The sequence below is a fragment of the Macrobrachium nipponense genome, chromosome 39 (assembly GCF_015104395.2).
Source record: "Macrobrachium nipponense isolate FS-2020 chromosome 39, ASM1510439v2, whole genome shotgun sequence".
Lineage (NCBI taxonomy): Eukaryota > Metazoa > Arthropoda > Malacostraca > Decapoda > Palaemonidae > Macrobrachium > Macrobrachium nipponense.
Window position 1 is genome coordinate 48,754,237 of NC_061099.1, and position 15,766 is coordinate 48,770,002.

Below are 15,766 nucleotides of genomic sequence, written 5' to 3' on the forward strand. Positions count from 1 at the left end.
TATGCCAGAGAGTACCAGGTCTCCAAGTAGATCTATTCGCCTCACAGGCGAACCACAAGCTCCATTGCTATGTGGCCCCCAACCTGGACCCTCTGGCTTATGCCACGGACGCCTGTCGATAGACTGGAATCAATGGAAGAAAATCTATGTATTTCCTCCAGTGAATCTTCTTTTGAAAGTTCTGAGCAAACTGAGGACTTTCAAAGGTCTAGTAGCCCTGATTGCTCCAGACTGGCCAAAGAGCAACTGGTATCCTCTGCTTCTGGAGTTGGGTCTCCGGCCTCAACGGATTCCCAACCCCAAGCTGTCGCAACCAGTACAAATGAGGACTGTGTTCGCTTCCTCAGGAATTCTTCAGACCCTAACTTTATGGACTTCATGAAGTTTGCGGCTAAAAAAGATGCTAACATTGACCCACAAAACATCCTTTTTCTGAATCAGATAAAAGGGAATCAACTATTAGGCAATATGACTCAGCTGTCAAAAGTTTAGCATCCTTCCTGAAGGAAACGGACACTACAACCATGACAGTTAATTTAGCTATATCCTTTTTTCAGGTACTTGTTTTAAAAAGGCTTAGCAGCTAGCACCATTACTACTAATAAATCGGCTTTGAAGAAAATCTTTCAGTTGGGTTTTCTAATAGACTTAACAGAATCTTACTTTACGTCTATTCCCAAAGCCTGTACTAGAACTTAGACTTTCGGAAAGGCCTACTTCAGTTTCATGGTTCTTAAATGACGTCCTCAAAATAGCCTCAGATACTGACACTCGTCTTGCACATTCATAATGCTACTTAGAAAGACGTTATTTTTATTAAGTCTGGCCTCAGGGGCCAGAATTTCAGAACTGTCGGCTCTATCCAGGGATGCGGGTCATGTAGATTTTTTTCCCCTCAGGAGAAGTTCTACTTTCTCCGATCGCAGCGTTTTTAGCTAAAAATAAGGATCCTCTTGCAAGGTGGCCCCTTGGAAAGTCATCCCACTTCGCAAGATCCTTCCCTTTGCCCAGTATTAACTTTTAAGAGCCTTTCTATCTCCTACATCCTCTAGATCCTCAGGTCCTCTTTTATGAGAGAAAAAGGTGGAACCTTATCAGTTAAAGGAATCAAGACACAGATCCTTTACTTCATTAAACAAGCCAACCCTGAATCATTTCCAAAAGCACATGATATCAGGGCAGTAGCTACTTCAATTAATTATTTCCAACATATGAATTTTGAGGATCTTAAAAGTATACTGGATGGAAATCACCGACAGTCTTTAAACATCATTACCTGAAGTCCTTGGAATCATTAAAATTTCAGCAGTAGCAGCGGGAAACAGTTTCCCTGATTCTGCACAGTAGTTGTAGTATAAGATCCAGGTCCTCCTTTCTACCTACCTTGTCCAACATGCCTCACCCTACTGCTATGCTCTTCGTGGTACTCTAGCCTTAGCCGCTAGGATCCTATTGGTGGACTGCCCCACTGCCCCTTATTTTTTTGCTAGGGCACCCACACTTTATGCATATAAATATGCTTCAGTGTCTCTACCCTTATTTTTATGCTAGGGTAGAACACAATGTATTTGTATATTTTTGTAAATACCAATTAATTTTATGAATCTTTATATATGATTGTGATTACCATTATACTATTCTGTACTACCATTATTTAATTTGAAGCTAATTTTAAGTACCTTATGTGATATAGTGTAATTGGTTCTTTGATTCACTTATATTATGATATCAATCTTTTTACAGTTTTGTTTCATTTTGACGCCTTCATTTCCATCTTGTCTGTTTTTCTCTTGGTACTATTTCACAGGCCGACACGAGCTGAGCCCAGAAAAGGGATTTGACGAAGGAAAACTCTATTTCTGGGTGATTGGCTCGTGTCGCCCCCTGTGAAACCCACCCTGTTTTTTCCTTACCCACCCTGCAGGACAAGATGATAATTTTATAAAGGATGGCCGCTAGAGGCGCTGCTCTCCGCTTGGTGTCAGTAGTAGTAGTAGTAGCGGACGCATCACCCTTTGGTATCAGCTCTCTCAGGTGGGGATTCTGTGATGGAAGGTCTAAATGGTAAATGGCTCGTGGTAGTGGTCTCACTCGCCCCTGTTACCATACCGACACTTCTTTTTATAGAGTGAGCGAGTCAGTTTAACTGACATTTTCTTGATTTATTTTTTCTCATGGTAATATTAGGATTATTTACCTAGAAAATAATGAACTTAAGGATATTTCATAGGGCGACACGAGCCAATCACCCAGAAATAGATTTTTCCTTCGTCAAAATCCCTTTTATATGTGATAATGATAATTTTTTTTCATTTCTGATGGTTGCATACTAAACTTCAGCCAATGACAAAAAAGGAGCCAAAAATGAACTCTTAATCTTGAAAACTAAGCGCGCTGTGATTTTTTGAAAAAAATATTTTTTCCGCTTCCGCGCTCACTCTGAAACACCTCCGGCACACAGGAGACAATTTTTTTTTTACCGCTTCGGCGTAAGAGGGTTAAATAAAGTGCTACATTTTTTTTTCAGGCAATGCTTTTGCCTACCAAAACTTTTTGGAATCTGCTCATTTGTCATTATTTGTAATTTCCGGTCGTGCTTGACTCACGATGCTCATAAAGCATAGTTCCCAGTCGTGCTTGATTTCAAGCCTTGTTGTTTACAATGCGACAATATTTTCTTAGTAGTATTTTATAATCAAATTATGGGGTTTTGTGATATTGACAGCTCCCCAGATATCCTTAATGTCAGGATTCTTTCCAATTTTAAAGGCATAGATTTATGAAGATCTACTTTCAATGGGTATTACTCCGCCGATAATGATGTCTGATGTCACACTATACAGTGGTCCCCTCGTATTCTCGGGGGATGCGTACCAGACCCCCCCGCGAATAGTTAGAATCCGCGAATGTTTGGAACCCCTATAAAAACACTAAAAACAGCCTATTTTGTTAGTTGAAACTTAAGAAAAACCACTAAAAATTTTCATACTTGGTTTTTTTAATAGTTTTATTACAAAAAGTGCATTTTATGATGAAATTGATAAAAAAAAAAAACCAGGAATTTGTGGATATTTCTCATAGAAAAATACCGCGAATGCGCAAATTTTCCGCGAATAATGCAGGGAAACGTTCCCGAGAGAAATCCGCGAATGTGTGAGTCCGCGAATCCAGAGAACACGAATACGGGGGGTCCACTGTATAAAGATTGCAGTGGCTATGAAAAGTGCCCCTATTTTACAACAATAATTTGAGAGAAACAAATTTTAATATCATAACACTTATTGAAAGATATTTTAAAGTGATTTTGTATACAGTATCTAGTAGACTATATGATTTGTTTACGTCTGTTTACGTCTGGCGTAACTTAGGGAATTTTTCTTAAGTTTATGATAACCTGACATAATTTGGCTTATTTTTAGTGTTTTAATAATTTGCTGAGAATTAGGGTTGATATTCAATGTTTCTCTTATTAACAACAATAATTATGCTTACTCCTTACACCATATTATGGCCGAATTGGTTGTACGTAGGGCAGTTATTTTAATACAGTATATATTTAAAAATGAAAAAAGTGTGTTGAATGGTATGTTATTTAACACTGAACTTATTCAGTTGTAATTTATGAGTATGTATGGGTAATGTTTTTAATAACTGGTGGTCAAGAACAGATTAATCCATTTTCAGTTATTTGTTATGGGAAAAATTCATTCAGGTCTTGACAAAATCGCATCTCATCGCTTCTTCTGGAATGAATTAACATTGAGGTCTGGGGCTCTACTGTATTTTGTCTTCATGAAAGTTTCAAACATTAAACATGTTTTAGTCATTAGTATTTTGATTTTTTGCACGTGATTTTGATTTTGGTATTACAGTTCTAGTGATTTTGAATGTTTTTATGTTCCCAGTTTCAAGAAAAGATAATGGATTATGGCATCATCGAGCAATTTTTGGTGGATACCCTTTGTGCTGATGTAATTGACTTCATCAAAGTACTCTTTGATAAGGGTCATGTAGAGGCCTTCTTTAGGTAAGTTTATTTCACTTATGTCAAAATGTTACATGAATACTGTACTGATATAATAGAGCTTATAAAGCAATTAGTACAGTACTGTGTTAGAGGTGGCTTAAAGAATCCTGTAGTTACTTTGAGTGATTTTTCTGTATGTAAGAAGCATTCAGTGTTGTAATTTTACAATTGTAGTACGGGGTAATTACAGGTGTACAGTCGTTTATCCAAAAGCCAAATATAGTACTCTAGTACTTAAAATAATGATAATTTTAATCAAGCTTATTTTACTTACTGCATCCAGTTATATTGCATATTATTATTATTATTATTATTATTATTATTATTATTATTATTATTATTATTATTATTATTATTATTATTATTATTATTATTATTATTATTATTATTATTATATGAAGCATGAAATTTGCAGTCATGCACAATTTTCAGATTTGTAATATTAACTAATTGAATTCTACTTGTATCATTGTCTTGTGTTGCCAAATGATAACTGACTGAGTACTACCACTATGCTTATTGCAGGTAGCTACAAAATGAAACATAATCCAGAGATATATTTTTCTTGTAAATTAACAAAGTTTGGGTAAAAATGCAGCTTCCCCATATAAAAGCAGCAAATTTTGAATAAATTAAGGTGTAATTTTGCAAGTTTTAGACATTGCTTTTACCTTTCCCAAAAGGTTGTCCAACTTGCACTTTTTTTTCATCAGCTCCTGCTATAACCTGTAGCTTAAATTTGGTGGTATAATTGATAATTGATAACTCCTCCATTGCACAAGGGATGAATGAAAATTTATTTTAAATAGTGAAACTTATAGTGACTAACAGCAGTGTTTTTTTTATTTTATTTTTTCAGCATTTGCTATTGTTTATGCCAGTGTTTTGCATGAAATACTAATTGGTTATCAATTATAAGATATAGTAATGAATTTCTTGACAAGCCATAATTTGGATGAATGACAATTTTCATTGAAAATTGAGTGTTTGATTCTAGACATTTTGATTAGCCTAAAACCTAGATGCAATATGTATTATCATTGGAATCTCCCAGTTATAATGAAACAGATACGTATAGGAAGCCTAACCTGCCGTAATCTACCAAAAATGAAACACACATTAAGCATAAGCTGGTGTAATTTACCACAAATGCAACTTGTGTGATGATATGTGTGATGAGAGAGATATAGGAACCCTAACCTGGTGTAATCTACCAAAAATGCAACTTGCAAAATGATGTGTGTGATATTGATGAAATTATGTTTTTAGGACAAAATCAGGTGATACACATAAGTATAAAATGGTGTTGTGGCTAGATTGACAGTTAAAGCAACAATTACAGCAAAGGGCAGATGGTTTCAAGTGAAAATATGTAAGGCTATTAAGACAGAAATTCTTAATACGTACTTAATGTATTCTTAAAGTAACTTACGACGGAGGAATGGAATTCTTATTAAAGGACGAAAGCGCTTGGCTATGAATTTCTGCCTATAATTTTTCTTGTGGTATTCGCTTATATCATGAAGTCACATGCATCTACAGTATTCCCCCTGTATTCGTGGGGGATGCATACCAGACCTCCCCCCCACCCACCCTGAATAGCTAGAATCCGTGAATAGTTGAAACCTCTTCAATAAAAATCCTTAAAACTGCTTGTTTTGTTAAAGCGCAAGAAAACCACACTAAAAATGTTTATACCTGTTTTTTTAATAGTTTTATCACAAAAAGTACATACTGTATATTTTCGTGTATAAGACAACCTTTAGATAAGACTAGGCCAAAAATCATGGCAAATTTCCAAGAATTTATCTTATATCTGTAGTATAGGGCAACTTCTAAAATTACAAATCGAAATGTTTTTTTGGAGAAAAGTGATTACGTATTTGCAAAAATTAAGCAGTACAACTATATTAATAATAATGATGACTTAATTAAAGGTTACTTTGCTTGTTGTATCCAATAACAGTATATTACTATTATCATATCATTACTGTATTACAGAATGTAAACATCATCACGTACATCATTTGGATTTGATATTGTTTACATTCTTAAAATCTTGGCTGATTTGAGTATTATCGATTTCTTCATTGCCATTACGTATTGGTTACGAGAGATATAATTCGGAGATACCTTTTATCATAACAAAGTTTGGTTGAAAACATCACATAGGTACTTCATTGTATAAGCATTCAGTAGGTGTAATTTCTCTAGTTCCAAACATCACTGCTGCCATGAACAAAATACATTTTACTTTTACCTATTGAGAATCGGCAGGGTTTAACAATTTTAACGGAGCTCTTAATGAACGTTCGATAGTTACGGTAAATGACGTTAGCAATTAGCTGTTTCTCAATTTGGTTGTTTATGCCAATACGTACATGTTTACAATAATTGCTTCATTCAGAATTCTGAAAACCGGAATTTTGTTGAGAGAGAGAGAGAGAGAGAGAGAGAGAGAGAGAGAGAGAGAGAGAGAGAGAGAGAGAGAGAGAGAGCTATCCACTTGCAAAAGTCGAATAATAGTTGTATTGAGAATAATGATAATTAAAACATGTTTTACTGTAATCGTATTACATGTATTATTGTACAGGCAGTCCCCGGGTTACGACGTTCCGAGGTTACGACGCTTTTAAATTATATCCATCAGACATTATTTCCAGGGTTACGACACATGTTCCAGGGTTACGACACATGTTCCAGGGTTACGACGCCTACAATGCTCATCTGGCAGATGAAATATGACACCAAAAATGCAAAATAATCAATATTTGAAGGTTTTTTTTATGAAGAATGTCATAAGAATGCATTTGTTCATGAAACTTACCTGGCAGATATATATATAGCTGTATTTCTCTGAAGTCGACAGAATTTCAAAACTCCCGGCACACGCAGTGGTTGGCCAGGTGGTTAGTACCCATTCCCGCCGCTGGGAGGCGGGTATCAGGAACCATTCCCATTTTCTATCAGATTTTCTCTGTCGCCTGTAATGTAAACACCTGTTTTCATTACCTCCGTCTAGGATTTTGATTCTCATTGCTGCTTAAGTATTCTAATTATCTTTTGGATGATTGACTTGGATGTGTGGCTAGGCATACGCTATCGTAATTTTGATTAACCTTTGTTTAAGATGTCTCAATCTAGTTCGGCTAGTGTCAGACTGTGTTGTCTGCACGAGTAAGGTGAGGCTACCGAAAGCTTCGGTAAATCCTCACTTGGTATGCACGGTGTGTTTAGGGCATGTTTCTTTATTGAAAGATCGATGTAAGGAGTGTGAGAGTTTGACTGATTCTGAAGGGAAGACATATGATTCGTATGTACGCAAATTAGAGCGTGATTGAATCGGGGTCTTCCTCAAAAAACTGCATCAGTTAACAGAAGTCAGGGTAATGAAACTGCTAACCTTCCTGTAGACTTTGTTTTGCCTAACCCTGTAGTATGGCCTACGGGGGCCATTAGGTTATGTCTGCGAAAGAATGCCTTTTCTGTTATTGTGGATTCCATTCGTATTTTGGAATCTAAAGTGCTCGCTCTCCAATCAGTGTTGTGAAGTGTAGTGCCCCTTGTGTTGTGGAGGGGGCGTCAGATCAGCCCTATAATGCCTCTAGGCCTGGACCTCTATCGGACTCCCAGGACCAGGGAGAAGGACATGTCGAAAGCCGAAGGAGGGTTACGGGGAACCCCCACCGATCTGGCGTCCCTTCGGCAGGACCTGTTGACGCTTCCCAGGCTGCCAAAGATCGTGCACGTGCACAAATCATGAAGGATTGCTTCTTGTTCTCCGAGGCGTCCTCCCCGCGCAGGGGTTGGAGCTCTTGGAAGGACTCGCGCCCTCTAAAAGAAGCTTTAGAGAAGAGGACGCTTCACGTCCTCTCTCTCGCAGGAAGGAGCGGATCAAAGGATCGGCCCAAAATCAGGAGGGAGCGTCCAGATCGGCTTATAAATTGCCTCTAGGCCTGGACATCTGTCGGACTCCCAGGACCAGGGAGAGGGCATGTCGAAAGCCGAAGGAGGGTTACGGAGACTCCACACTGATCTGGCGTCCCTTTGGCAGGACTTAATATCAATAAGCGTGACAAAGACGCAAGATTTCGCACAGGCGGCCGTCGTCTTTGTCAAGAAATTTTCATTCTTAGTATTTACTTGAATATTTATTTTTCATTTTTTATTTATTTTACATGATTATTATATACTATAATTCTTTATGATTGAACTCGACGCTCTGTCGAGAGGAAGGAACGTCATTACTCTTGTAGCAAGGATTGTTTTCCTTCTCCCCATGACGCTCCCCCCTCCTCTCCTCTTGACACTCCGTATACGTTACGTGACGTGACGTTCGCTCTACTGTGAACAGGAGGTTGTTCAAGCTGCTAAGCTTGACGCCCGGCAAGCTTCTTTGCATAATCAAGCAGCTCGCCAAGACCTACCTCGCTCGTCCCTAAGGGACGCTCCGTCGGCTGCCAGATATGATAAACTGCTTTGTGCAGTCAATTTTTTTTTCTCTTGTTGCTAAGCATGACGTCTGTCAGTAGCGTGACGCTTTTCTGGACGCTTCTGTCGACGCTCAGTTAAGACTGGACGCTCAGCTGGACGCCAGGCATGCGCCAGTGGATGCCAAACGCACACCAGTGGAAGCCAGGAGCACGCCAGTGGACGCCAGGCGCGCGCCAGTTGACACTCGGTCGGACACTTAGCATGACGCTTTTATGGACGCTCTTCAATACGTCCCTCGGGAAGCTCCCATATTGGACAATCTTCAGAACACTCTGCAGGACGTTCCTTTAACGGAACTTCATAAAGTTTCGGAGTTGGCTATTAAACATTTCCGACTTTATTCTTGGAACCCTACTTAGAGTAGAAAGCCCCCTTTCATGAGAGGAGCCTTAGAGTTTGATTGCTTCGCGGTCTGTTTAGGACCCTTCTACGGTTCCCGTAAAGGAGAAAGAGTCCTGGAGCGACTCGCAACCTACGAATAGAGAAGAGACTACTTCGTCATTATCTACATCTATTAAAGTGTAGACCTGCCTTCTATAAGACTTGTTTGCTGACAAGTTTCGGCCCTCGGTTCCTTGCTCTCCTCTCTCGTTGTTGGTTTCCACCATCTGAACAGCTGTTCAGGACGATGGATATTTTTAATTTCAAATATCTAATTAAAGCAGTTTTCGGTGTCATAGAACTACTCTTCTGCGTTCAAGAATCAAGAGCAGCGTGCGGCTCTCCAAGACGTCTCTCAGGTGACCTTTCATGCATCAGGACGCTCGGCAAGATCCTCTCTGAGATGCCGTTCAGAACACTTGGTGTTATATGCACCAATACGCTCTGCAAGACTCTCGCGAGGACGCCTTTTGAAGACGCTCGACATCCTACGCATTGAGACGCTCGCGAGAAAGCTTTTGAAGATGCTCGACGTCCTACACGTCAAGACGCTCGCCAGGACGCTCTGAAAGACACCCGACGTCATAAACATCGAGACGCTTTCCAGGACGCTCGCCAGGATGCTTTTGAAGACGCTCGATGTCTTACACATCTGGACGCTAGCAAGGACGCTTTTGAAGACACTAGGCATCCCACATGTCATGACGCTCGGCAGAGCACTTGCCAGGACGTTCTTCAGAACGATAGGCGTCCTACGCATCAAGACGTTTGGCAGGATTTCTGCAAGAACGCTCGTCAAGAGGACGCTCTTCAGGACGCTCCACAGGACGTTCCTTTACAGGAACTTAGCAGAGATTCGGAGTTGGCGGTGAGGCTCCTCTCTCTCAGTGGGCGTCGTCGAAGAAGAGGAAATAGCTTGGTCTCGTAAAGATGTCCACTTCGCTTTCTATGAAGGGAGCGTTCAATAGAATCTATGACTTGATGAACTCCAGAAAAACTTTAAGCAGATTTCGGTGTCATAAAACGCCTCTTCTACGTTCGGGACTGCGCTGCAGAAGGGGAACATTAGGGTCCTACCTACCGTAAGCCCAGTCTTGGACCAGGAATCCTGCCCCTTCCTCGATTTCTGCGGGAATCGGGAAAACTATATCCTTGAATTCCTGGATTACTTTCTGTTATGTAAGTGGGTTTCCCCCATTATCAAGTTACTAAATGTTTTGTCAAGTAAGTGGGTTTCCCCCATTGACAAAATACTAAACGTTTTGTCAAGTAAGTGGGTAACCCCTCATTGACAAAATATAGAATCTGTGTCTCGTAAATCGGTTAGTTCTCATTGACAAAGATCTCAATAACATTTTATCGAGTAAACGGATAAGCTCTCATTGACAAGATTCGGAAGAGCTCTATTGGTCAGAAGCTCGTCCAGGGAAAAGACTTGTAGACTACGGCCATGGAGTCTTATGTCCAATAACATAAGAAGCTTGAGCTGTCCTCTTCGGTCCTCGGTTCTCACTTGAGGATCTCCTTCGACTAATACTAATTCGTTCTCTTGGCGAAGAGAACGAAGACAGTCGCTTTCCATTCTCTTTCCTCCTCGTCGAGGAAAGAATGTAGTAGAGAATTAGCTGTCCAAGTGACTACAATACTTTACGTAATTTACATTTGCGTTATATTACTACTGTATGGTTCAAGTCATATACGCATACTGTAGTTACCTCTACAGATGGCAACTGAAAGGACTATTATTCTAAGTGCATTTAATCGGTACTCCCTGCAACCTTCCAGGAGTTTCCGGTGTAAGATTTACGCTTAAAAGGTATTGTTAAGACAACACCAACTCAGCTTCTGTATTTAACGGATTCTGTTTCGCTTAAATATGTCTGCTTGAGAGTTTCCTTTTGCTCGATAATAATAACAAACCTTTTATTCATGACGCTTACCCGCCAGATATATATATATATATCTGCCAGGTAAGTATGAACAAACTATATTGTATCATTACAATATCATATTCCTTCGTAGAATGGAGTAGCTGGCAACTCGGGCAGATAAGTGCGAGACGATGAATGTAGGCGGCTGTCACTGTAGATAAATGCAGTACCAACTAGCTCTCTGCCATGCACGGTCGGTTACGTCTCTCTCTCATGTGGGACTGACTGACTAACCGTATCTCTGCCGTACAGTCACGGACTTTAGCCTCGGGTTGAGGGGAATTCTAGCAAGCATGAATGAACATCGCCTTCGTTTTGCTAAAAAAGTTTCAACAGAGATATCTCTTAGACTTTTTCGGTGCTGTTTACCGCACTATAACAGAATTCTGTGCAAGTCTACCGCAGCATAGCACTATAATAATGCTCTCCGGCTTATGAAAAGCGCAGCCTTATTAGGGAAGGAAGCATGCTTAGTGAGGGAATGGATGAGTCTGCTGGGGACCATTTCCTCGCTGAAGAAGCTTGTTTCCCTGAATGGACTGCAATTCAGACCTCTAAGTTTTTTCCTACCGGAAAACTGAAATAACATCAAAGATCTAGCAATGGTTCTGAACATCTCTCAGTAGTTTAAGGATCACCTCAGGTGATAGCGAGAGGGTGCCAGGCATCCGGACAGAGGTACAGATGTCCTGGCACATAATCTAAAAGAATTGGAAGCAATTTGGTTGACTTTCCAGTTCCTCGAAGAACGAGTTTTTGGCCGAGTGGTCCAGATCAACTCGGACAATTCCACAGCTCTCTCACATCTCAAGAAGAGCGAGCCGGTGGTGGGCACAGGCACGGAACGTAACGATCCTCAAGAGGACGTCCGTGCAGAGCTTCTCGATCGACGGCAGCAACTACTGACGTCTGAGTAATCTTCGCTTAGAAGTATGTCGAAAGTTGTGGAGACTTAGGGGACGTATTTTCATAGATCCCTTCGCAAGGTTGAAGACGAAGAAGCTTCCTCTAGGCTGCTCCCTTGTTCTCGATCCGAGATCGGTAGTAATAGACGCCATCCTATAGTATGGAATGGGGATAGATGTTTAGTCTCGTTTCCCCTATTTCAAACTTTTAAGAGATGTAATAAGATAATTGTTGGCGTCAAAAAGAGAGAGAATGACGCTGATCGCCCCATGTTGGCCTTAGAGAGGCTGGATTCACAGAGGTCACGTCCTTCCTAGTGCACTTTCCAAGGACCCTTCCCGAGAAGTCGGTCTACTCGAATAGCCTCACTTCAAGAGGTACCTCAAAACCTCTCCGCTCTGAGTCTGACTGCGTTCAGACTGTCAGGAAGTTGACCGGAATAAGAGGATTTTCAAGACTAATGGCTAGTGTCATTACCAAGGCAAAGCAGTTCTGCCTATCTGGCAGTGTACCAATCGGAGTGGGCCGTTTCTGGACATAGTGCAGGAAGAATGACTTTTCCTCCACCTCGACATCTGTGAATTACATTACCATCTTCCCTTTCCGTCTGAAGAATGGGATAAGCTAGCAGTCTCAACTATTGTAGAATACGGAAGTAGGTTGTTGACGGCCTTCAGGCTCAGAGATTTTGATCTGTCGAACAACAAAGCCCTTCACGATCTTTGAGGTCTGTGGAAATCTCGAAATTGTCTAGATCGAAGCTTCCGGCATGGAACTTAGGCGTAGTCTGAAGTTCCTGATGTCAAAGCATTTCGAACATCTCCTTTCTGTAAACTTATTGCACGTGACCAGAAAGACTAATTTTCTAACCACTTTAGATAAAGCAAAAAGGGTTAGAGAGGTTTAAGCCATCATCAGAGGTTTTGGCTTTAGAGGACATTATGCGGTGTGTTTTCTAAGCCTGCTGTTCTTGCTAAGAATGAAAACCCGTCTAACCCTTGGCCCAGAAGCTTGGAAATCAAGGGGATGGCATAGATTATTGGGCAAGAGCCAGAGAGAGTCCTGTGACCTGTCAGGGCTCTCAAGTTTTATCTAGATAAAACTAAAGAAAGTCGAGGTCCTTCGGACAATCCGCGGTGTTCCGTAAAAAGACCAGACTTGCCCAGGTCAAAGAACACCCTGGCGTTATTGTTAAGGAGTTCTTTCAAAGAGGCTCATTCGTCATGTTTGGACAAAGATTTGAAATCTTTTAAACTGAATGTTCACGAGGTGAGGGCGCGGCCTCGGAAGCATTTCAACAGAGCATGGCACTCAGTAACATCCTGAGTGCCACGTTTTAGCGAAGCAACTTTGTGTTCGCTTCACAATACCTGCGGGATGTGAAGACGACATTTAAGATTTGCTGCTCGCTAGGGCCATACGTGTCTACAGACACAATCTTGGCGGCAAGAAGTACCACTCATCCTATCCTATAGAAAATGGTTAGGAAGAGCTGTTAATTATAGTTGTTGGGTCGGCCGCCAGTGGCGGACTTCTCAATCCTTAAGCCTTAGTTAAATATCTTTAACTTTGTCTAGGTTGGTCAGGTGGTGATATATATTACTTCTTAGCCCTCATGGTATGGTCAATATGGTCTAGTTATGGAGGAGTAATGATAGTTTATATTTGACAACATCTCCAAAGGTTGTGAGAGAGAGAGAGAGAGAGAGAGAGAGAGAGAGAGAGAGAGAGAGAGAGAGAGAGAGAGAGATTGGTGGAAGAATGAATGGGAATGGTTAAATGGCGGTCGGAAGTCAATGGAAGTCTGTTACGAGAGTCGTAAACAGTGAGAAGTCTGGTCAAGTCAGTGCCGGTTTTGGCTGCAGTTGTCCTTTGGTGTTTCGTTCTTTGGGTGGTAATTGATAGATTTTGGGGTTGTGAAGTTGTTGTGCGTGTGTCTGTCTGGTTGTGGTGAGGTTAAGAAGGTTGGTGGTGCATTTTCGGTGTCTGTTAGTGGTGGTTGGGGCAGTGTTGGTTTTGGCGGGTTGTTGTGCTTCTGTGAGTTGTGTGGTTGTCGTGTTCTTTCAGGCAGTTGGTGTTCGTTTGCAGTGATTTGTTGGGTTATTGAGTTTTTGTGGGGTTGTGGGTCTCGGGGGGTTGGTTTGTGCTTGGTTGTCGGCGGTGGTTGTGTCGGCTAGCCTATGGCCTACTATATCCAGTGGACAGCACAGCCTAGCCCTGAGTAGCAGAAGCCAGAGGTGAGTACCTGTTTGTGGTTTTTTGTTCTGTATGTAGGTATGGGTCAATTGTCCTGCTGTATTTTGTAGTGTTAAGTGGAAAGTGTGATTGAGGGTGGGTTTGATAGCCAGACAGGTTAAGTTTATGTGAGGAGGTTACTTGTTTTTTGTGATCCCGCCACATTATTTTTTGGCGCCCGAACAGGGACTGCTGGTGTGGCAGCTGCAGGACAATTGGTCTAGGCTAGTGTGTGTGAGTGGTGAGAAAGTTTGGGATGGAAGGATTGAGTGAGGTGGAGAGGCTGAAGGAGGAGTTGAGGTTGGAGAGGGAAGTAAGAGGACAATTGGAAGTGGATAATGAGAGATTGAGGGTAGAGTGTGAGGAGCTGAAGAGCGAGTTGGAGGAAATGAGAGGAATGCTAAGGAGTGCAAAAGTGGAAATGAAAGAAGAAGTGAAAGGAGCGGAAGAGAGAATGGTTGAGAAAATGGACAAAAAATTCTTAGTGATGATGAATGCGGTGCAGGAGATGATGAAGGGGTTCATGGGAGAGGGAGTTGTAGGGGGTAGGCCTACTAGGTCTCGTGATAGGCCAGAAGTGGTAAAGACAGTGGAAGAGCGAGGGGATGAAACTACGAGTGACGAAAGTGACTTGTTTGTTGTAGGTAAAGGAAAGAAGGGAAAGAGACAGGATAAGGATAAACCTGAGGACAAGAATAAGAAGGGGGCTGAGGAAAAGAAGACGACTAAGGGAAAGAAGGTTAGCAAGGATGACGGACAGGATGAGACTAGGACTGAATACATTGGGGAAAGGGCTGAGAGTGATTTGGATAGCGGTGAGTGGAAACAAGTGGGTAGAAAGAAGAAGGGTAAGAAGAGCGTAATCAGAAGCATGGATGTTAGTATGGAAGTTGATTCACTGTATTCGGACGAGGTTAAGAGGGATCAGAATGGTGGGAGTAGCGAAAGTGAGAGTGAGTGGGAAGTACGAAAGGCTGTATATATGAGAGAGATACCTAGATGTGCACAATACAAGGAATATGGTAGTAGGGACATAGGGGATTTTTTTAAGGAATATGAGAGGTATTGTGAGGCATAGTATGGGGATAACAAGAGAGTTGGGTAATTTTTTGACGGGATTTTTGTTGAATATGTATGGGGTAATGATGAGTGTAGGGAATGCGCCTTATGAGAGTGTGAAAGCCAGGATTGTGGAACAGGCGAAGAGGATAAGGAGTAGTGTTAGATATAGGAGAAAACATGGTTTTGATGAGGTAAGAATGAATGTTGGTGAGTCGTTGTCGATGTATGTGTGCAGGTTGGAAACATTAGCCAGGAAAAAGTTTGGGGATGAAGGGATAAATGAGTGTAAAGAGTTAGTGAGGAAGTTGTTAGCGACTGTGCCTGAGTGTGTGGGGGAAAATGCGATGGACAAATGAAAGGTTGTCGTGGAACGACATTTTGGAAATAGTAGAGGATTATGAGTTGGATAGGTGTATGAAAGAGAGTAGAAGTGTTAGTATTAGGACTGAAGTGGCTGATGTTATACCAGAGTTTAAGAGCTATAGGGAGGCAGTTTTGGAAGGGCCAAGGCGAATGGCAGAGCGAGTGGTTGATAGGAGCGTTAGAGCCAGTAACGTAAGTATGGTAGCCCTAAGAGAGATCGGAGTGCAAGCGTTGGAAGAGTAGGGTCGATTAGTTGTGAACGAGAGCAGCAGTGTTACAGATGTGGAAAGCTAGGGCACAGGAAGAATGAATGTCGGTGGGCGTTGGGAGCTTGCTTTGGGTGTGGGCAAACAGGGCATTTAGTGAG

The 15,766-nt window shown here is 41.4% G+C and overlaps 1 protein-coding gene across 1 annotated transcript in view; it reads left to right on the top strand.

Annotated features, from left to right (window-relative positions):
- The window catches only part of LOC135210327 (uncharacterized), a 702,311-nt gene that overhangs the window by 576,717 nt on the left and 109,828 nt on the right, over positions 1-15,766 (top strand). Inside the window, 1 exon segment of the mRNA XM_064243213.1 lies at positions 3,906-4,027. Coding sequence (XP_064099283.1) covers positions 3,906-4,027 — 122 coding nt within the window.